General features: G+C 49.2%; 2 protein-coding genes across 2 annotated transcripts; one reads left to right on the top strand and one right to left on the bottom strand.

Annotated features, from left to right (window-relative positions):
• Nucleotides 1–3,531: 3,531 nt before the first annotated feature.
• TSSK4 (testis specific serine kinase 4) lies at nt 3,532–8,078 on the bottom strand. Its single transcript, XM_029285117.1, has 4 exons — nt 7,872–8,078; nt 6,676–6,890; nt 5,709–6,072; nt 3,532–3,816 (listed from the first exon to the last, which is right to left on the bottom strand). Exons 1-4 carry the CDS (start codon nt 8,076–8,078, stop codon nt 3,532–3,534), a joined length of 1,071 nt encoding a protein of 356 aa, XP_029140950.1.
• A 5,845-nt stretch (nt 8,079–13,923) lies between these two features.
• TM9SF1 (transmembrane 9 superfamily member 1) lies at nt 13,924–20,396 on the top strand. The gene is made up of 4 exons (XM_029285116.1): nt 13,924–14,022; nt 15,945–16,752; nt 18,362–18,635; nt 20,003–20,396. The coding sequence occupies exons 1-4, from the start codon at nt 13,939–13,941 to the stop codon at nt 20,394–20,396; spliced, it is 1,560 nt and encodes a 519-aa protein (XP_029140949.1). The 5' UTR covers nt 13,924–13,938.
• The last annotated feature ends 164 nt before the right edge of the window (nt 20,397–20,560 follow it).

Below are 20,560 nucleotides of genomic sequence, written 5' to 3'. Positions count from 1 at the left end.
ATAGCGGCAGAGAGGAGCCATTTTGTCCCCTCCAGTTTCCATTGCCAGGGAAGTTGCTGGGGGGGGGCAGCGGAGGGGAGGACAAAAAAAAGAGAGGGGAGGGGCGGAAGTCACACACACCCTGCCTAAAATGACCTTACGTGCCGAATGTAAAGAGTTTTATAGACAGATTTATATAAATATATAAATATATATATAGATATCTATATCAACCGTAGGAGAAGGGGGATCCTCTTCGGGGGCGGGGCTTAAAAGACCTCCCGCCCCGCCCCCCTCCCCAGACACAGACTGAATCTTTACATCATCTTTTAGGGATTAACTTTTTTTTTTCTTTTTTTTTCAGTTTAAAAATAAAAAAAAATAAAACAGGATTTGGGCTCTTCGTCGGGGAGGGGGAGGGCTCAGGAGGAGCGGACGGTGTGACACACAAACACCCCCCCCACACACACACACACTTCCTGAAAATGAAGCTTGGGGGAAAAAATTCTCCAGAATTTGTTCCTTTGTACTGTCCTTCTCTGTCTAGCTCACTGTCCGATTTTGGGGGAGTCGTTCCCACAATTGGTGCTCTCTCTCTCTCTCATTCTGTCTCTCACTCTCATTCTTTCTTTTTCTCTCTCACACTCTTTCTCATTCTCTCATTCTCTCTCATTCTTTTTCTCTTTCTCACACTTTCTCATTCTCTATTTCTCTCACACTTTCTCTGTCTCTCATTCTGTCTCTCACTCTTTCTTTTTCTCTCTCACACTCTTTCTCTCATTCTTTCTTCTCTCTCTCTCGTTCTTTTTCTCTTTGTCACACTCTTTCTCATTCTCTTTCTCTCTCACACACTTTCTCTCTCTCACTCTTTCTCTCTCTCTCTCTCCCTATCTCTTTTTTTCTCTCCCGTTCTCTCTCTCTCTCTCTCTTTCATTCTGTCTCTCTCTCTCTCCTTTTGGGGGGGCTGGGGGGTCAGCTTCGTCTCCGGTGCCTGTGGCCACAACCAACAACACAAAACACACACTCTGCTTGTGGTAAAAGATGCAGTCTAGGATTCTCCTCCCGCGTGTTGCAAAGGAATTTGGGGTGGGGGTTTGAAGTGGGGGGGGTGTTCCGCTTCCAGAGCTGGATGGAGGGGTGGGTGGGCGGGCGGGCGGGCAGGGGGGATATCAGGAACTAAGGGAGAAAATTGGAATTTAGTTTGGACTGGAGGTACTGTCTGTCCCGGTTTTATCGGTAGTGTGTATCTGTCGACACGGTTTTGAAGTTCGTCTGTTAGGGTTCTCTTCGACTTGCGCTTGTGTGTTGTTGTTTTTTCTGTTTTAAGGCTTGCTCAGTCTGTCTCTCTTTTTTTATATATATATAAAAAAATCGACTTGTGGGCAGGAGCTGGGATGGGTGGGGGGGAAGCGTGGCCCCCGCCGACACGCGTGCACTCCTGTGGTGACTCGTTGCTTTGTTGCTTTCTGTGCCCGGTGAATAAAGTGCCCTGACGTGTGTTGTCTGAAAGTGTCTGTTGTCTCAAAGTGACATCTTTTTCTCCATTGCCCTCCCCCCCCAACCAAAAAAAAACCCCTTGTTCTTGCTGGAATTCACACCCCAAACCAATGTTTTTCAACCTCTGCCACTTTAAGAGGTACGGACTTCAACTCCCAGAATTCCCCAGCCAGCCATGATGGCTGGAGAATTCTGGGAGTTGAAGTTCGCACCTCTTAAAAGTGGCAGAGGTTTTAAAAAAACAATAGTGTTCTGGTAGCCAAAACTTCAGAAATCTGGTAATTTCTTATATCAGCTTCTGATTTTTTTTGACAGAATGAATCTTTTACCTCATTTTTGCCATTTATCCCTGGTTTTTTTCAACCACAGCCACTTTAAGATGCGTGGACTTCTATTTTATTGTTAACCCTGTGACTGGCTCTGGGAAGTGAGGGGGGAGGGAGGGGGGAGTGGAAGGGTGGGTTTGGGGAAGGGGGGGGATTTATATTGTAAAATTTTATAAAATTTTCAATAAAAAAAAAAAAAAGATGCGTGGACTTCAACTCCCAGAATTCCATGCTTATGTGAATTTCAACTCCCAGAATTCCATGTTGTGTGAACTTCAACTCCCAGGATTCCATGCGTATGTGTACTTCAACTCCCAGGATTCCGCGCATATGTGAACTTCAACTCCCAGGATTCCATGTGTATGTGAACTTCAACTCCCAGGAGTTTATGCTTAAGGCAGGTAGACTTGAACTCCCAGAATTCCATGCTTAAGTGGACTTCAACTCCCAGGCTTCCATGCTTAAGAGAGCTGAACTTCATCTCCCAGAATTCCATGCTTCTGTGGATTTCAGCTCCCACGATTCTATGCTTTCAATTGATGAAGCATTTGTCCAGGGCAGTTGTTCTCAACCTGTGGGTCGGGACCCCATTTGGGGTCGATCGACCATTTCATGGGGGTCGCCAAGCAAGGCTGTCCGCCATTTTTTTTGTCCGCCATTTTTTTCCCCTTTTCCGGCGGGTGCCTTACCTCCCTTGGGCTGGGTCAGCTGGTGGTCGGCCTGCTCCGTCTCTGCCGCTTGCCAACTACGCCTCGGCTGGCGCAGGGGGCGGAACCACGCATGTATGGCGCTCCCGGGCAGGGAAAGTCCTCGACTTACGACTGGTTGGGTAGTCCTCGACTTACGACCGGTTTAGTCCTCGACTTACGACCGGTTTAGTCCTCGACTTACGACCGGTTTAGTACTCAACTTACGACCGGTTGGGGTCCAGGGTTTTCCAACCTTAGCTGTTTTAAGATGTGTGGACTTCAACTCCCAGGATTCCAAGCTTACGTTGAACTTCAACTCCCAGGAGGCCAGGCGTAAGATACCTGGACTTCAACTCCCAGGATTCCATGCTTCAGAGAGGGAGACTTGGTGGCCTCTGAGCTTGGCTGTTTTCTTGCAGACATTTCATGACCCAAACTAGGACTTCAATTCCCATAATTCCAAGCAGGCTGGGGAATCCTGGGAGTTGAAGTCCACCTATTCTTAAAAGTGGCCGAGGTTGAGAAGTGCTGCCCAGGCTTCTTGGGACGGTTCAGAGGCACAAAACTCTGTCCACCTTCAGAAAAATACAGGTAGTCCTTGACTTACGACCCACATTTCGGCGGCTAAGTGAGACATCCGTTCAGTGAGTTTTGGACACTGCAACCGTCATAAACATGAGTCAGTTGCTAAGTGTTTACATTTTGATCACATGACCGTGGGAAACGGTCCTTAGTCGCTTTTTTTTCAGTGCCGTTGTAACGTCCAACGGTCACTAAGCGAAGCGTTGTAAGTCAAGGACTAGTAGCAAAGAATGAATTTCCAAAGCTCGCCCCCTCTGGTCTTTTATCTGGACCACTCTTCTTCCCCTCCCCCTATTTAAAAAGGTCTCCTTTTCTCCGGAGTCTCCCTGCATTCCCGGGACATAATTGACATCGCCTCCCTGCAGCTAGAAATCCAGCAGCTCAGCCCAGCGTCCAAATGCAATATTGTAGAGTCCCACATATATATGTATATATATATATATATTTTAATCGGCTATTCAGCTGCTTTTCTCCGCGTTCTTAGACGGCTTGATCTGGCCCGTGCTCCGGATCCGGCTGGCTGGTTTTTTTTTGTCCGCCGCGAAGGTGAGGGATTTGGATTTGGTGTTGGGGGTAGGGGTGCTTTTGCCGGCCTCCGTCGTCCGGGGTCCGCAGATGGCCTCAAGGGCCTTCAGTTCGGAGGTGGGCTTCTCTGCCAAGAACTTCAGCACCCAGGACACTTTTAGGATTTCCAAGATGTTCAGCCGTTTGGAGGCCGGGCGTAGGATGCGACGGATCAAGTCCTGCAAAGGAGAGTGCCCACACTTGAATGCCACGGCCTCCTGATCGGGGTTTACCCCCCCCGCCCCTCCCCACTGCAGGGAGGGTGAGCCTAGGACACGCGTGTCCGAAGGGACGTTCACCCAATACCCAACTAAGTTTTTAAGAAGAGACTGGACAGCCATTTGTCTGAAATGGTCTAGGGTTTCCTGCCTGAGCAGGGGGTTGGGCTAGATGACCTCCAAGGTCCCTTCCAACTTTATTGTTGTTGTTGTTGTTGTTATTATTATTATTACTACCCGTGTTTGCCCCCAAATTAGACCTAACCAGAAAATAAGCCCTAGCGTGATTTTTTTTCAGGATGCTCGTAATATAAGCCCTGCGTCAAAAATAAGCCCCAGTTAAGATTGGCAGCCAGACGGACGCGTTTCGTACCATATTTCCCTGAAAATAAAGAAAATAACAGGAAAATAAGCCCCTAATGCAGGGGTCTTCAAACCCGGCCCTTTGATGACTTGTGGACTTCAACTCCCAGAATTCCTCAGCCAGCGTGAGGGAACTAGGACCCTTTTATGACTTGTGGATTTCAACTCCCAGAATTCCTCAGCCAGGCATGAGGGAATTATGACCCTTTGATGACTTGTGGGCTTCAATTCCCAGAATTCCTCAGCCAGCATGAGGGAACTAGGACCCTTTGATGACTTGTGGACTTCAACTCCCAGAATTCCTCAGCCAGACGTGCCTGGCTGAGGAATTCTGGGAGTTGAAGTCCACAAGTCATCAAAGGGCCGAGTTTGAAGACCCCTGGCCTAATGCGTCTTTTGGAGCAAAAATTAATATAAGACCGGGTCTTATTTTTGGGAAAACACGCTATTCTAGAACGGAAGGGGACAACTTGCCCATGGGACAATTCAGCAACTCTTATTTAATGGAGGGGTCCTTGGTGCTCTCTCTGTGCTTGGTTGTTTTCTTGCAGACGTTTCATGACCCAACTAGGGAACATCATCAGTGCTAGAAGGGAGTGTAGGAAGAGGAAAAGGAGGAAGGGGAGGGGTAGGAGGAGGAGGAGGAGGAGGACTTGGTTGTTTTCTTGCAGACGTTTCATTAGCCTAACTAGGGAACATCATCAGTGCTAGTCACTCCATTTAATTATCTGAAGTAATCAAAAAATTGTTTTAATTTTTGTCATTCACAGCTGCCTAAGAATGCAGTGGCTGTTGTGAGTGACAGCGCCAGTAAAGTTTGGCATTTTCGGAAGGGAGGGAGGGAGGGAAGGAAGGACGGAGAACGAGGGAGCAGAGTACGGAGGGAAGGGAGGAGAGAGGGAGGAACAGAGAAGGGAGAGGAGAAAGAGAGAAGGAAACAGGAGAAGGGAAGGAAGGAGAACAGGGAAGAGGGAGGGAGGAGAGGAAGGAACGAAGGAGGAGTGGAAGAGGGGGAGAATAAGAAAGTGAAGGAAAGAGGGAGGATGGAGGGAAGAAAGGAAGGAGAGGGAGGAAGGAACAAAAGTGAGGGAAGGAAGGAAGGATGGAAAGAAGGAGGAAGGACAATGAGGGAGCGGAGGAGGGAGGAACAGGGAAGGAAAGGAGGGAAGGAAGAACAGAGAGAGAGGGAGGAAGGAAGGAGAAGTGGGAGAGAAGGAGGGAGAATAAGGAGAGAGGGAGGAGAGAAGCAAGGAAGGAGAAGTGGGAAAGAAGGAAGGAGAATGGTGGAGGGAAGCAAGGAAAGAGGGAGGGAGGGAAGGAAGGAAGGAGATGACAAGGGAAGGAAGGGGAGGGAGAAGGAAAAGGAAGGAAGGAAGGAAGGAAGGAAGGAAGGAAAGGAAAGGAAGGAAGTCAGCCTGCCCGTCTGGCAGCCCCCATCATCCCCAGCCAGCGCCCAAGGGCCGAACCGCTCGGCCAGCCCTGCCCCTCACCTTGATCTCGTCGTTGATCTGGACGTGGCTGGGGAAGTTCACCTCCTTCTGGGTCTCTCTGAGCAGCTTCTTCAGGTTGGTGTCGTCGAAGGGCAGGTGGGCCACCACCAGGGTGTAGAGGATGACGCCCATGCTCCAGGTGTCGGAGAGGAAGGGGTTGTAGGGAAGGCCCAGCAGGATCTCCGGGCAGGCGTAGGCGAAGCTGCCGCAGTAGGTCTGGCTGAGGTGGGAGAAGCAACTCATCATGCGGTAGGAAGGGGTGGGCGGGGGCTGCATCTGGGGGGCCACCATCTTGGAGAAGCCGAAGTCCGAGATCTTGATGTTCTCCCGCTTGTCCAGCAGCAGGTTCTCCAGCTTGAGGTCCCTGCCGTTCAAGGGGAAGAGTGTCACAGCCGGTCCTCGCCTTTACGACCGCAACGGAGCCCCAACATTTCTGTGGCGGAGGAAGACGAATCTCTGTGGCAGGGGTCTTCCAACACGGCCCTTTGACGACTTGTGGACTTCAACTCCCAGAATTCCTCAGCCAGCATGCCTGGCTGAGGAATTCTGGGAGTTGAAGTCCACAAGTCATCAAAGGGCCATGTTTGAAGACCCCTGTTTGTGGACTTCAACTCCCAGAATTCCTCAGCCAGTCACGCTGGCTGAGGAATTCTGGGAGTTGAAGTCCACAAGTCATCAAAAGGCCGAGTTTGAAGACCCCTGCTTCTGGACCAACTCCCAGAATTCCTCAGCCAGGCACGCTGGCTGAGGAATTCTGGGAGTTGAAGTCCACAAGTCATAAAGTGACCAGGATTGGGGACTCTGGCCTACCTCAAAACAGCTAAAAAAAAACGGAGGAGAGGCGATCCCAATTCCTCACCTCTGTTTGAAACCGGGCTGGGATAGAAACCCAAAGGACGCAATTAACACACACACACACACACACACACACATATACACATACACATACACATACACATACACACACCGATGCACAATGGCCTTGCCGTGCAGGTAGGCGATGCCCAGGGTCAGTTGCGAGAACCACTTGCCAGCCAGGGCTTCCGAACACGCTCCGGATTTCTGGATCCATTCCAAGACATCACCGCTTGGTGCCAACTCCATGATGATGTAATGGCGGGAGGTGGTCTCAATGGCCTGGTAGAAACTGATGACGTATTTGTGGCGGAGGCTCTTCATCACCTGGAAAGGAGAGAAGGCTTGGGGTTCGAATCACGACTTGGCCCACCTGTTCTTCTTAGTGTCATAACATTGGTCACTAAAGGAGCTTTTATAAGTCAAGGACTTCCTGTATTGTGTTGAACCCCCGGAAGGAGTTCCTGCACGGGTACGAAGGTAGATGTTTACAAGGGATTCACAACTTTCTAATCTAGGAGAGAAGCAACCTAGAACTAAGATGAAATTTCCTGACAGTTAGAACAATTAACCAGGGGAACTACCTGCCTCCAGTAATTGTGAATGCTCCAACACTGGAGGTTTTTAAGAAGAGACTGGACAGCCATTTGTCTGAAATGGTATAGGGTTTCCTGCCTGAGCAGGGGGTTGGACTAGAAGACCTCCAAGGTCCCTTCCAACTATTCTATTCTATTCTATTCTATTCTATTCTATTCTATTCTATTCTATTCTAATTTCTATTCTATTCTATTCTATTCTATTCTATTCTATTCTATTCTATTTTATTATTTTCTAATTTCCTATTCTATTCTATTCTATTCTATTCTATTCTAATTTCTATTCTATTCTATTCTATTCTACTCTATTCTATTCTATTATTTTCTAATTTCCTATTCTATTCTATTCTATTCTATTCTATTCTATTATTATTTTCTAATTTCCTATTCTATTCTATTCTATTCTATTCTAATTTCTATTCTATTCTATTCTACTCTACTCTATTCTATTCTATTCTATTCTATTCTATTCTATTCTATTCTATTCTATTCTATTATTTTCTAATTTCCTATTCTATTCTATTCTGTTCTATTCTATTCTATTCTATTCTATTCTATTCTATTCTATTCTATTCTGTTCTATTATTTTCTAATTTCCTATTCTATTCTATTCTATTCTATTCTATTCTATTCTATTCTATTCTATTCTATTCTATTCTATTCTACAGAGAGACCCGCGGGCACACAAACACACCCGTACACCGATCGTGACCTGTATTTCCCTGGGTAAGAATTTTGTGAGATAATCCTCCGAGGCCTTCTTCTTGGAGATGATCTTGATGGCCACCATGGACTTCTGCTTGGAGAAATAAGCTTCGTAGACCGTCCCGTAGGAGCCGTGCCCGATGGCTTTGCCAATTTGGTAGCCGTACTGGTCCATCACCGAGACATACGGCGTGGACGTTGAGTGTTCCACCATGATGGCAAGCTGCTCCACGGGAGAGATCTCCTTCCAGCAATCGGTTGATTCGATCTCAACTCTAGGAAGACTTAAGAGGTGGAGAAGGACCTGCCTCAACCAAGGACCGCTGAGTAGACAACGCCTTGAGGGACTCTAGTCAGAAGATCTCATCAACCTTCTGCTGAAAGGATTAACCGTTCCTCCCACTAGGTGTTCCTCTTCCCAACGATCCGGAAGAGGGACTTGTGTTTGGTTCAGAGGGGATCAGATGGAGGTGGGGGATCCTGTTGGGATCCACCTGCCTTCACCCTGTTGAGTCTAGGATAGGAGCACCCAAAGAGACTTTAGTTCCTGGTGAAAATGTCCACAGGAATAACTGGCTGCAACCTTCAAGAGCTGAAGGGTTGACCGGAATCACTCTGACCGGATCCCACCATGAGTTCCGATGATGCCATAGCCATGTTTAAGCCTTCTGGCTACCCTGATTGGCTGGTGGGGTTCCGGTTACCATAGAGAAACTTCTAGGAATTGTAGGCAGGTATTGTCTTCCAACAGGAGAGAGTTCCACCAAGCCTAAGAGGGGAAGAGGTCAATGGAAGAACTCTGATCCCCAGTTTAAATCTTATAATAATAATAATAATAATAATAATAATAATAATAATAATAATAATAATAATAATAATAATAATAATAAAGTTGGAAGGGACCTTGGAGGTCATCTAGTCCAACCCCCTGACCAGGCAGAAAACCCTATATACCACTTCAGACAAATGGCCGTCCTGTCTCTTCTTAAACACCTCCAGTGTTGGAGCATTCACCGCTTCTGGAGGCAGGTAGTTCCACTGGTGAATTGTTCTCACTGTCAGGAAATTTCTTCTTAGTTCTAGGTTGCTTCTCTCCTTGATTAGAAAGTTGTGAATCCCTTGTAAACATCTACCTTTGTGTTTTTCCCTCCCCATTTTTTTCTGGTTTTTTTTCCAGGCCTTCCCATCTCTGGGTGGTGTTCCAGATGTTTTAGGATTGCACCCAAGGTGTCTACTACTATTATTACATATACAGGTCATCCCTGACTTACAGCCGTTACGATGGCACTGAAAAAAGTGACTTACGACCGTTTTTCACACTTACGACCCCTGCAGCCTCCCCGTGGTGACGGGATCAAAATTCAGGCACTTGGCATTATCGGTTTGTCCTACTAAATCTCACAATATTTAAATTTTAATCAGTTTTTCCGTATTTCTTTCCTGTGCATTGTATGCTTATGGTTTATTTAGCAGGGATTATTTATTGATGGTTTTATCATTTAATACGTAGGATTGTTTATTATTTATTTCATATTTATGGATATTTGCTTATTTGCGGCCCGCTTATTATTTATTTCTCACGCGTGCTCGTTTCTTAATTATGTAATTTGCGCGCTTTGTTTACATTTAGATGTGCACTGTTGATTATTCAATTATTCGTTTAACAGGTGCGATTTATTAACGTACATGCCTTGATGCAAGAGGCACTGTTTGTGTATGATTTAATCATTTATTCGATATATTTATGATGAGGATCATTTTAATTCTGGATTGGAAAGCCGTTAGGAGATTAAACAATTAAAAGACAGTTCTGGAAGGAAATAAAAAGTGCAAATTTTTTTGAGATGCTTTCTTTTTTTACAGGGATTGAGCTTCCCCTGCTGAATTTCTGCCTGCGCTGCTTCACGCCTCTTTTTTCCACCCCCACATTCCAACGTGGGCCTGTCTCTTTAAGAGGCGGGCGGGGCCAGAGCGTGACGGCGCGCTGACGTCCCCGCCCTTCCCTTAGGGAGGCCGCCCCCTTCCCGCTCCCCAACCCGGAACTGCGTCCTGGTGTGGGCAGCGAGGCCCCCGCGAACCGCTGAGGGCGGAAGCGATCGACAGACGTGGCTGAGGCTGCCTTAGGAGATCGCCTGAAGGACCCCAAGCGCTTGGAAGCCCGCGGCTCTTCAATTCAGCCAGCCTTCGCTCGGGAGAAGCGCGCAGCGGAGGTGCGGAGAAGCCGAGCGAGGCCCTTCTGGGGAAAAAAGACGTCTTCAAGCCCGACGGGAGCCGGCTTAAAAATCAGGCAACGCTACGGGCGTCCGCTCAGACTGAAGCCTTGCCCCCCCCCTCTTTCAACTGCCCCCACCGCAGTTTGGGTGGCTACACTTGGTGAACTTTCGCCTGTCTTTTTTTTTTTATTAAGGGGCGAAAGAGGCTGCAGGAGGATTCAGGCAGTGCGCGGGGCAGCCCTAGAGGTGCAGGTGAGAGGGGAGGGGGTCTCTTTGGGGGAGGGGGCCCTTTTGGGGAGGGGGGCTTGGTGCATTGACCCTCCCCCCCACCCCCTTTTCCCTTCCTTGGGCTGGTCTCCTGCCCACCAGCCTGGGGGAAGGAAAGCTGCCAGCCTTGAGCCTGGCCTGGCCTGGCCTACCTTTCAGGGCTGTTGTGCAGATAAAAAGGGAGGGGGCGAAGCTCATGCTCTCCCACTTGGGTTTTTTTTTTGGGTGGGGGGAAACAGGCATGTTAGGGCAGCAGGTTAGGGCAGCAGGTCCATCCACCCCCCCTCCCCCAGGGCCAAAGGAGACCCCCAAACTGGACTTACCTGCATGGCTTGGGGAAGACACCCCCTGCCCCCCATCAAGGAAGTGGGGGGGGTCTCTCTGAAGCCAGGATCCCTGATTGGGCTGGCCGAAGGAGAGATGCCCAAGGCCACCATCCTGAATGGGATCAGCAACTCCTTTCTGGAGTCCATGTTTCCCTTCCCCCCCCCCCAAGGGTTCACACATTCTGCTTGAGCCTTAAACTTCAGCTGGCCCAGCCATCCTTGGCTAAACACATAGAAGCTGGCCTGCTTTGGCCCAACGTGCTAACCAGGAAGCCAACCAAGCCACCATATGGTAGCAGATTAAGAGTGAAATCCTTCTTGGGAGGGGGGTAGGCAGGAGGCTGGCCTAGATATACAGATATCTGGCTGGCTGGCTGGCTGTCTATTGTCTAATTTGATCTCTACCTGTCTACCGATCTATATCATCTGTTACCTATTTATCTACCTACTGATTCAACCATCCATCATCCATCCATCTATGCTCTATCTATCTATCTATCTATCTATCTATCATCTATCTATCTATCTATCTATCTATCTATCTATCATCTATCTATCCATCCATCCATCTATCCATCCATCATCTACCTACTATCTACCTGTCTACCTACCTACTTACCTATCATTTCTACATATCTATCTACCTAGCTACTTATCATCTTTACATCTCTGCCTATCATCTAGCTACCTACTTACCCATCCATCCAGCTATCCATCTATCTATCCATCCGTCTGTCTGCCTGCCAGCCTGTCTCTATCATCTATCTATCTATCTATCTATCTATCTATCTATCTATCTATCTATCTATCTATCTATCTATCTATCTATCTATCTATCTATCTATCTATCTATCTATCTATCTATCTATCTATCTATCTATCTATATCTATCCATCCATCCATCCATCCATCCATCCATCCATCCATCCATCCATCATCTCTCTCATAATATAATATACATGTACATCTAAGAAATATGTAAGTAATAATATATATAGTAGATATAAAAAAAAAATCCCTCTCACCCTTATGGGTGTTTCGAATCCTTTACCAGAGATCTGGGAGTTCTGCACAGGATCTGGGTTCCTAGCCTTGTGCTCCTCTGGACAGTGAGCCGATGCTGTTTTGGGGATCTTTTGAAATCACAGCCCCGAGTGCTCTTACTACCAGTGGGACAACTTTGGCCTTGACTTCCTACATCCTCTCCCGCTTCTCCTTCAGACCCTGGTGCTTGTCCAGCCTCTCATATTCTTTCTTCCTGATGTTATTTTCATTTGGTATTGTTACTTCTATCACCACCACCGCCACCACTGTCTTCTGGTCCTTATCTACTATCTTGATGTCTGGTGGATTAGCCAGGAACTTCCTGTCTATATATGTGGAGCTTGATTGTGCCATTGGAAAATCTCAAAGAGTATGGCAGGACATTATAGCTGTCTGTCTGTCTGTCTGTCTGTCTGGATAGATAGACAGACAGACAGACAGACAGACAGACAGACAGACAGACAGACAGACAGACAGACAGACAGACAGACAGGGATGGATGGATGGATGGATAGATAGATAGATAGATAGATAGATAGATAGATAGACAGACAGACAGACAGACAGACAGACAGACAGACAGACAGACAGACAGATAATGGATGGATGGATGGATGGATAGATAGATAGATAGATAGATAGATAGATAGATAGATAGATAGATAGATAGATATGGATAGATGGATGGATGGATGGATGGATGGATGGATGGATGGATGGATAGATAGATTAGATAGATAGATATGATGGATAGATAGATGATAGCTAGATATGATAGATAGATAATGATAGATAGATAAATATGAAGAGATAGAGGATAGATCAGGGGTGTCAAACTCGCAATGTCACGTGACGTGTCATGACATATCACAACTTTTTTTCCATTGCCGGCAATGGGGTGGGCATGGTTTCACCATGACGCATCCAGCCCACAGGCCAGCAGTTTGACACCCCTGTGATAGATGATGGATGGATGGATAGACAGACAGACAGATAAGGTAGGTAGGTATTAGGTAGGTAGGTAGAATTTCATAGAATAATAGAGTTGGAAGGGACCTTGGAGGTCTTCTAGTCCAGCCCCCTGCTCATGCAGTAGACCCTATACCATTTCAGACAAATGGCTCTCCAGTCTCTTCTTGAAAACCTCCAGCGATGGAGCACCCACAATTTCTGAAGGCCAGCTGTTCCACTGGTTGATTGCTCTCGCCGTTAGGAAATTTCTCCTTAGTTCCAGGTTGCTTCTCTTCTTGATGAGTTTCCATTCATTGTTTCTTGTTTTGTCTTTTAAAATAGTTCGACCCCCCCATCTTTGTAGGAGCCCCTCAAATATTGGGATACTGTTATCATGTCTCCCCTAGACCAGGGGTAGGCAACCTGGGCTCTTTTATGACTCGTGGACTTCAACTCCCAGAATTCCTGAGCCAGCCACACTGAGGGGAAAGGGAGAGGTTTCCAAGCTGAGCCATACTGGCCCAGGAATTCTGCGAGTTGAAGTCCACAAGTCATCAAGGCAGGGAACCATAGTTTCCCCATGCTGGCTCAGGAATTCTGGGAGTTGAAGTCCACAAGTCATCAAGGGACCCATAGCTCCCCCATTCTGGCTCAGGAATTCTGGGAGTTGAAGTCCACAAGTCATCAAAGGCTCATAGTTCCCTCACGCTGGCTCAGGAATTCTGGGAGTTGAAGTCCACAAGCCATAAAAGGGCCAAAGTTTCCCTCACGCTGGCTGAGGAATTCTGGGAGTTGAAATCCACGAGTCATCAAGGGACCCATAGTTCCCCCATGCTGGCTCAGGAATTCTGGGAGTTGAAGTCCACCAGTCATAAAAGAGCCAAGGTTGCCTACCCCTGCCCTAGTCCTTCTGGGAGTTGAAATCCACCAAGCTTGAGACATGCTATTGCAAGTTGCTTACTAGAGAAAATGAAACTCTCTTTTTTTTTATTTTCTCCACCCCAGCTCTTGCCCCCACCCTTGACCCCGAATCCTCCCCAACATGGCGCCCTCTCCTCTCCTTGCCCTCCTCGCCTCCTTCCTTCCTTTCCTGGCCGTGGCCTCTTCGGAGACTCACTACCAGCAGGGATCCAAGGTGATGCTCTACGTGAACAAAGTGGGACCTTACCACAACCCTCAGGAGACCTACCATTACTACCAGCTGCCCGTCTGCTCCCCGACTCCCATCCGCCACAAGAGCCTGTCCTTGGGGGAAGTGCTGGATGGGGACCGCATGGCCGAGTCCATGTACGAGATCCACTTCCGGCAGAACGTGGAGAGCAAGATCCTTTGCAAGAAGAAGCTCTCCCCGGATGAGGTAAATCCCCCCCCCCCGCCAAAAAACAAACAAAAATGGAGGACCCAAACTGGATTGCGGTAGGAGGGCTCCTGGGTGCTCCCTGNGGTTTATGGAGGAGGAGGAGGAGGAGGAGGAGGAGGTAGGGGGAGGAGGAGGGCTGTGGGGTCCTTGGTGCTCTCTGAGCTTGGTTGTTTTCTTGCAGACGTTTCATGACCCGACTAGGGAACATCATCAGTGTTAGAAGGGAGTGTGGGAGGAGAAGGAGGAGGAGGAGGAATGACTGTGGGGTCCTTGGTGCTCTCTGAGCTGGGTGGTTTTCTTGCAGACGTTTCATGACCCAACTAGGGAACATCATCAGTGCTAGTAAGTTTATCTTCCAGTGTCTTAGGGATTCTTTGGTTGGGTTGTTTACTGATGGCTCTGTGGCAGTTTCTTGATTGGGGTCTTTTTTATTTGAACGGTTGGTCTGAAGGTGATCTTAGGAAGGCCACCCCTGGAATCCTACATCCAGTTGTGGGTCACCACATTACAAAAAAAAGATTTTGAGACTTTGGGGGAAAAAAAGTGCAATTAAGATGATTAAAGGCCTGGAGGCTAAAACATAAGAAGAACAGCTGCAGGATTTGGGAATGGCCAGTCTAGAGAAAAAAGGGGGGGGGGGGACATGATAGCAGTATTCCAGTATTTGGGGGGCTGCCACACAAAAGAGGGGGTCCACTTATTCTCCAAAGCACCTGAAGGCAGGACAAGAAGCAACGGATGGAAACTAATCAAGGAGAGAAGCAACCTAGAACTAAGGAGAAACTTCCTGACAGTGAGGACAATTAACCAGCTCTGACTGGATGGTGGGGAATGGAAGGATTTATACTCCTTGCAGACAGCTGGTCATTTGCATTCTTTTAGAGAGTTGTTGAGGCCACTTGGAGGTTTACCTGTGTCCTCAGGGTCACCTGAGGGGTGCAAATGGGCATCGAGCCTTCTCGGCTGTGGGATGTTTTCTGTCCTGTGTCCTCATCCTGCAGCCAAGCAATCTCCACACACATTTGCACCACTCAGATCACCCTGAGGACACAGATAAATCTCCGAGTGGGCTCAACGACTCTCTCTAAAAGAAGGCAAATGACCAGCTGTCTGCAAGGAGTATAAATCTTCCATCCATTTCATTCAGTCAGAACTGAAGAAGCTTCTGGGACGAGAAGCGAAACATCGAACGAGCGAACAACGAAGTCCAGTTGCTTCCTGAAAAAGCAACTTTGGGACGGCCATGACCTAGAACAGGGGTCTTCAAACTTGGCCCTTTGATGACTTGTGGACTTCAACTCCCAGAATTCCTCAGCCAGCCTGAGGGAACTATGGCCCTTTGATGACTTGCGGACTTGAACTCCCAGAATTCCTCAGCCAGCGTGAGGGAGCTATGACCCTTTTATGACTTGTGGACTTCAACTCCCAGAATTCCTCAGCCAGCGTGAGGGAACTATGGCCCTTTGATGACTTGTGGACTTCAACTCCTCAGCACGCTGGCTGAGGAATTCTGGGAGTTGAAGTCCACAAGTCATCAAAGGGCCAGGTTTGAAGACCCTTGTCTTAAAACATGCTGGCTGAGGGATTCTGGGAGTTGAAGTCCATCCATCTTGAAGCCCGCTGGCTGAGGAATTCTGGGAGTTGAAGTCCACAAGTCATCAAAGGGCCAGGTTTGAAGACCCCTGTCTTAAAACATGCTGGCTGAGGTAGTCCATTCATCTTGAAGCCCGCTGACTGATGAATTCTGGGAGTTGAAGTCCACAAGTCCTCAGAGGGCCAGGTTTGAAGAGCCCTGACCTAGAAGACTGAGAATCTCCCTAGAATAAAAAGAGTTGGTGGCTTCAACCTCTGAGGTCTAGTGGGACCCATATTTTCTTTCAGTTTCGGGTTGACTTCTCCTTCCTTCCTTCCTTCCTCAGGTAGAGCGCCTCCGGCAGGCCATCGAGGAACTCTACTACTTTGAATTTGTGGTGGACGACTTGCCGCTCCGTGGCTTCGTGGGCTACATGGAGGAGAGCGGCTTCCTGCCCCACACCCACAAGATTGGCCTCTGGACCCACTTGGACTTCTACCTGGAGTGGAACGGCGATCGTATCGTCTACGCCAACGTCAGCATTCGCAACGTGAAGCCCACCAGCTTGGACGACATCCAGGGTGTGCTGCCCGTCACCTACACCTACAGCGTCCATTGGTCGGAGACCAGCGCGGAACGTCCAGGGGAACGCCGAGGAGGCCACAACGGGGACGACGGCTTCTTCCCTCACACCCTGGAGATCCACTGGCTCTCCATCATCAACTCCATGGTACTGGTGTTCCTGCTGGTGGGCTTTGTGGTGGTCATCCTCATGCGGGTCCTCAAGAATGACCTGGCCCGCTACAACCTGGATGAGGAGGCCTCTTCGTCCTCCTCAGGAGATGACTTTGATCAAGGGGACAACGGGTGGAAGATCATCCACACGGACGTCTTCCGGTTCCCACCGTACCGCAGCCTCCTCTGCGCCGTGTTGGGCGTGGGCAGCCAGTTCCTGGCCTTGGGCACCGGCATCATCGTGATGGCTCTGCTGGGCATGTTCAACGTCCACCGACACGGGGCCATCAACTCGGCCGCCATCCTCCTCTATGCCTTGACCTGCTGCATCTCTGGCTACGTGTCCAGCAGCTTTTATCGCCAGATCGGGGGCGAGCGGTGGGTCTGGAATATACTGCTGACCACCAGCCTTTTCTCCGGTGAGGTTCCATCTCCTCTGGCGCTCGGAGGTGGTCGTCCACCAGTTCCTTCGGGCTGGCGATCCGCTGATGGTCCTTTTTCTCTAGCAAAAGATAGGGACGCTCTAGCCCAGTGGTTCTCAACCTGTGGGTCGGGACCCCATTTGGGGTCGATCGACCATTTCATGGGGGTCGCCAAGCAAGGCTGTCTGCCATTTTTTTTGTCCATTTTTTTTGTCCGCCATTTTTTTTCCCCTTTTCCGGCGGGTGCCTTACCTCCCTTGGGCTGGGCCAGCTGGTGGTCGGCCTGCTCCGTCTCTGCCGCTTGCCAGCTACGCCTCGGCCGGCGCAGGGGGCAGAACCATGGGCAGGGAAAGTCCTCGACTTACGACCGGTTGGGTAGTCCTCGACTTACGACCGGTTTAGTCCTCGACTTACGACCGGTTTAGTCCTCGACTTACAACCGGTTGGGGTCGCGGCATTAAAAAGGTTGAGAACCACTGCTCTAGCCCTTCTTCAGCAGTCTTTATGGCACATTTTATTTGGAGGACTTTTTCCCAGTGCAGAGGTTTGGGGAACGATGGCCCCTTTATGAGTTGTGGACTTCAACTCCCAGAATTCTTGAGCCAGCCATGCTGGCTGAGGAATTCTGGGAGTTGAAGTCCACAAGTCGTAAAGGGGCCGTCGTTCCCCATCCCTGTCCTAGTGGCAAATTTTGAGGGTTCTCTTCTGCGGTGAAAACTCTCGAGTGGTGATTCTCAGCCTTGGCAAGGAATTCTGGGAGTTGAAGTCCACCCATCTTAAAGGAGGCTGGCTGGGGAATTCTGGGAGTTGAAGTCCACAAGGAGGGGTCTTCAAACTTGGCCCTTTGATGACTTGTGGACTTCAACTCCCAGAATTCCTCAGCCAGATAGATGGTAGGTAGGTAGGTAGGTAGGTAGGAGAGAGAGAGAGAGAGAGAGAGAGAGAGAGAGATGATGGATGGATGGATGGACGGACGGACAGACAGATAGATAGATATAATATAGATAATGGATAGATAGGATAGATGGGATAGACAGATAGATAAGATAGATAATGGATGAATGGATAGAGATAGATAGATAGATAGATAGATAGATAGATAGATAGATAGATAGATAGATAGATAGATAGATAGATAGATAGATAGATAGATAGATAATGGATGGATAGAGAGATATAGATAGATATAGATATAGAGAGATATAAATGGATGGATAGATAGCTAGATATAAATGGATGGATAGATAGAGAGGGATGAATAGATAGATAGATATAGAAGATAGAAAATAGATAGATAGACATAGCAGATAGCAGATAGATAGACAGATACAGATAAATGATAGATGATAGATAGGTAGGTAGATATAGAAGATAGATGATGGATGATAGATGATATAGTAGATGATGATGATAGATGATAGATATACAGACAGACAGATATAGAAGATAGATGATAGATAGACAGACAGACAGATATAGATATTTATAGAGAAAGACACAAACAGAGTCAGAGAGACGGGGAGGAATAGATAGATAGGCAGGCAGGCAGGCAGGCAGGCAGACAAATAACACCTGTTTTTCTCTCTCCTTTTCCTTCTCTGAGCAGCTCCCTTCTTCCTGACCTGGAGCGTGGTGAACTCCGTCCACTGGGCCAACGGCTCCACCCAGGCCCTGCCGGTCTCCACCATCTTCCTGCTGCTGACCGTCTGGCTGCTGGTGGGCTTCCCGCTGACGGTCATAGGCGGCATCTTTGGCAAGAATCGGGCCACGCCCTTCGACGCCCCCTGCCGCACCAAGAACATCGCCCGGGAGATCCCGTCCCAGCCCTGGTACAAGTCCACCCTGGTGCACATGACCATCGGAGGCTTTCTGCCCTTCAGGTGAGAAGCAGGGGGTCCTCGACTTAACGGCCACGAGCGGGAGCGGAATTTCCGTCGCTGAGCAAGGCGGTCCTTAAGGCGGGTCCTGCCTGATTTTACGGCTTTTCGGGCCGCGGTTTTTTTAAAGCGAATCGCTTCCAGCCCGGCTTTCCCCGGTCGGAAGGCCGCGAATGGCGACCGCGTGACCCTGGGACACGGCAAGCGTCGTAAAATGCGTCACCGGTCGCCAAGCTCCCGAATTTTGACCGGGTGGGTGCTGCTGCAACGGTTGTACGTGCGAGGACCGGGTGCAAGTCGCCCCTTTCCGTGCCGTTGTAACTTCCGGCGGGCGCTAAACGGAGGGTTATAAGTTGAGGACTACCTGTATCGCTGTGCTCCGCTGCCTTGGCTTCCCCCTCCCCCCTCCCTGGTTCCTGGTGATGGAAAAAGGGGGGGTCAATTCCCCCTGCTGGTAGTCTGCATACGAAGGAGGGACCCCCCCCCCTCATTCTGGAGCCGTGTTTCTCAACTATGACGGCTTGAAAGTGGGTGGACTTCAACTCCCAGAATTCCCCATCCAGAGTTACAGTTGAAGGAAGGAAGGATAGGGAAAGAAGGGGGAGGGAGGAAGGAAGGGGAGAAGGAAAGAAGGAAGGGGAAGGAGAAAAGAAGGAAAGGAAAAGAAAGGAAAGGAGGGAAAAGGGAAGAAGGGGAAAGGAAGAAAGGGGAGGGAGAAGGAAAGGAGGGAGGGAGAAAGGAAGAAAGGAAAAAAGGAAGGAGGGAGGGAAGGAAGGAAGGGGAGAAGGAAAGGAAAGAGGAAAGGAAAAAGGAAGGAGAGAAAAGGAAAGAAGGAAGGAAAGGGAGGGAGGGAGAGAGGAAGGGGAGGGAGAAGGAAAGAAGGAAGGAAGGAGAGGGAGAAGGAAAGGAAAGAGGAAAGGAAAAAGGAAGGAGAGAAAAGGAAAGGAAAGGAGGAAGGAAGGAAAGGGAGGGAGGGAGAGAGGAAGGGGAGGGAGAAGGAAAGGAAGGAAAAAGGGAGAAGGAAAGAGGAAAGGAAAAAGGAAGGAAGGAGAAGGAGAAGGAAAGGAGGGAGGGAGGGAGGGAGGAAAGAAGGAAAAAGGGAGGGAGAGGGAAAGGAGGGAGGGAGAAAGGAAGGAGGAAGGAAGGAAGGATGGAAGGAAGGAAGGCTGTCCCAGTGGGATTCCGAAGTTGGAATGCCATGGGGAATTGTGAAGCCTGGCTGGGGAATTCTGGGAGTTGAAGTCCACCCACCTTCCAAGCCGCCACGCTTGAGAGACACCCTTTGGGACATGCAGAAGGACGATGCCTTCCAGGCTCAGGCTACCAGGATCCATGCCTGACTCTCGCCAACTCCCCTCTTTCCTCCGCAGTGCCATTTCGGTGGAGCTCTACTACATCTTCGCCACCGTCTGGGGCCGGGAGCAGTACACCCTGTACGGCATCCTCTTCTTCGTCTTCGCCATCCTGCTGAGCGTCGGGGCCTGCATCTCCATCGCCCTCACCTACTTCCAGCTGTCGGGCGAGGACTACCGCTGGTGGTGGCGCTCCATCCTCAGCGCCGGCTCCACCGGCCTCTTCATCTTCCTCTACTCGGTCTTCTACTACACCCGCCGCTCCAACATGTCCGGCACGGTGCAGACGGTGGAGTTTTTCGGCTACTCGCTGCTGACCGGCTACGTCTTCTTCCTCATGCTGGGCACCATCTCCTTCTTCGCGTCGCTGAAGTTCATCCGTTACATCTACGTCAACCTGAAGATGGACTAGGCGCCCTTCCGTGGCTCCTTCGTGGCTCGGGCGGACGTGGTCAGTCCGCGGACCACGTCCGGCCATGCTTTGGAAGTCTCTTTCCGGCTGGCTTCTCCAAAACACCGGCTATTTATGATTCGTCCTTTTCTCGGCTGGACTTTGGGAGGGTGTCCCAGCCTAGC

This window comes from Protobothrops mucrosquamatus, unplaced genomic scaffold (genome assembly GCF_001527695.2).
Source record: "Protobothrops mucrosquamatus isolate PMUCROS unplaced genomic scaffold, P.Mucros_1.0 scaffold1306, whole genome shotgun sequence".
Lineage (NCBI taxonomy): Eukaryota > Metazoa > Chordata > Lepidosauria > Squamata > Viperidae > Protobothrops > Protobothrops mucrosquamatus.
Note: the sequence above shows the minus strand (reverse complement) of the source record. Positions and strands in the feature narration are given on the sequence as shown.

Excerpts from the sequence above, each read along its gene's own strand:
- TSSK4 (XM_029285117.1), bottom strand. The coding sequence starts at position 8,078 with ATGGTGGAACACTCAACGTCCACGCCGTATGTCTCGGTGATGGACCAG. Across the intron at positions 6,891-7,871 it reads TCTTACCCAGGGAAATACAG|GTGATGAAGAGCCTCCGCCA; the intron begins GTCACGATCGGT and ends TCTCCTTTCCAG. Across the intron at positions 3,817-5,708 it reads AGATCAACGACGAGATCAAG|GACTTGATCCGTCGCATCCT; the intron begins GTGAGGGGCAGG and ends TCTCCTTTGCAG.
- TM9SF1 (XM_029285116.1), top strand. The coding sequence starts at position 13,939 with ATGGCCGAGTCCATGTACGAGATCCACTTCCGGCAGAACGTGGAGAGC. Across the intron at positions 14,023-15,944 it reads AGAAGCTCTCCCCGGATGAG|GTAGAGCGCCTCCGGCAGGC; the intron begins GTAAATCCCCCC and ends TTCCTTCCTCAG. Across the intron at positions 18,636-20,002 it reads GGAGGCTTTCTGCCCTTCAG|TGCCATTTCGGTGGAGCTCT; the intron begins GTGAGAAGCAGG and ends TTTCCTCCGCAG.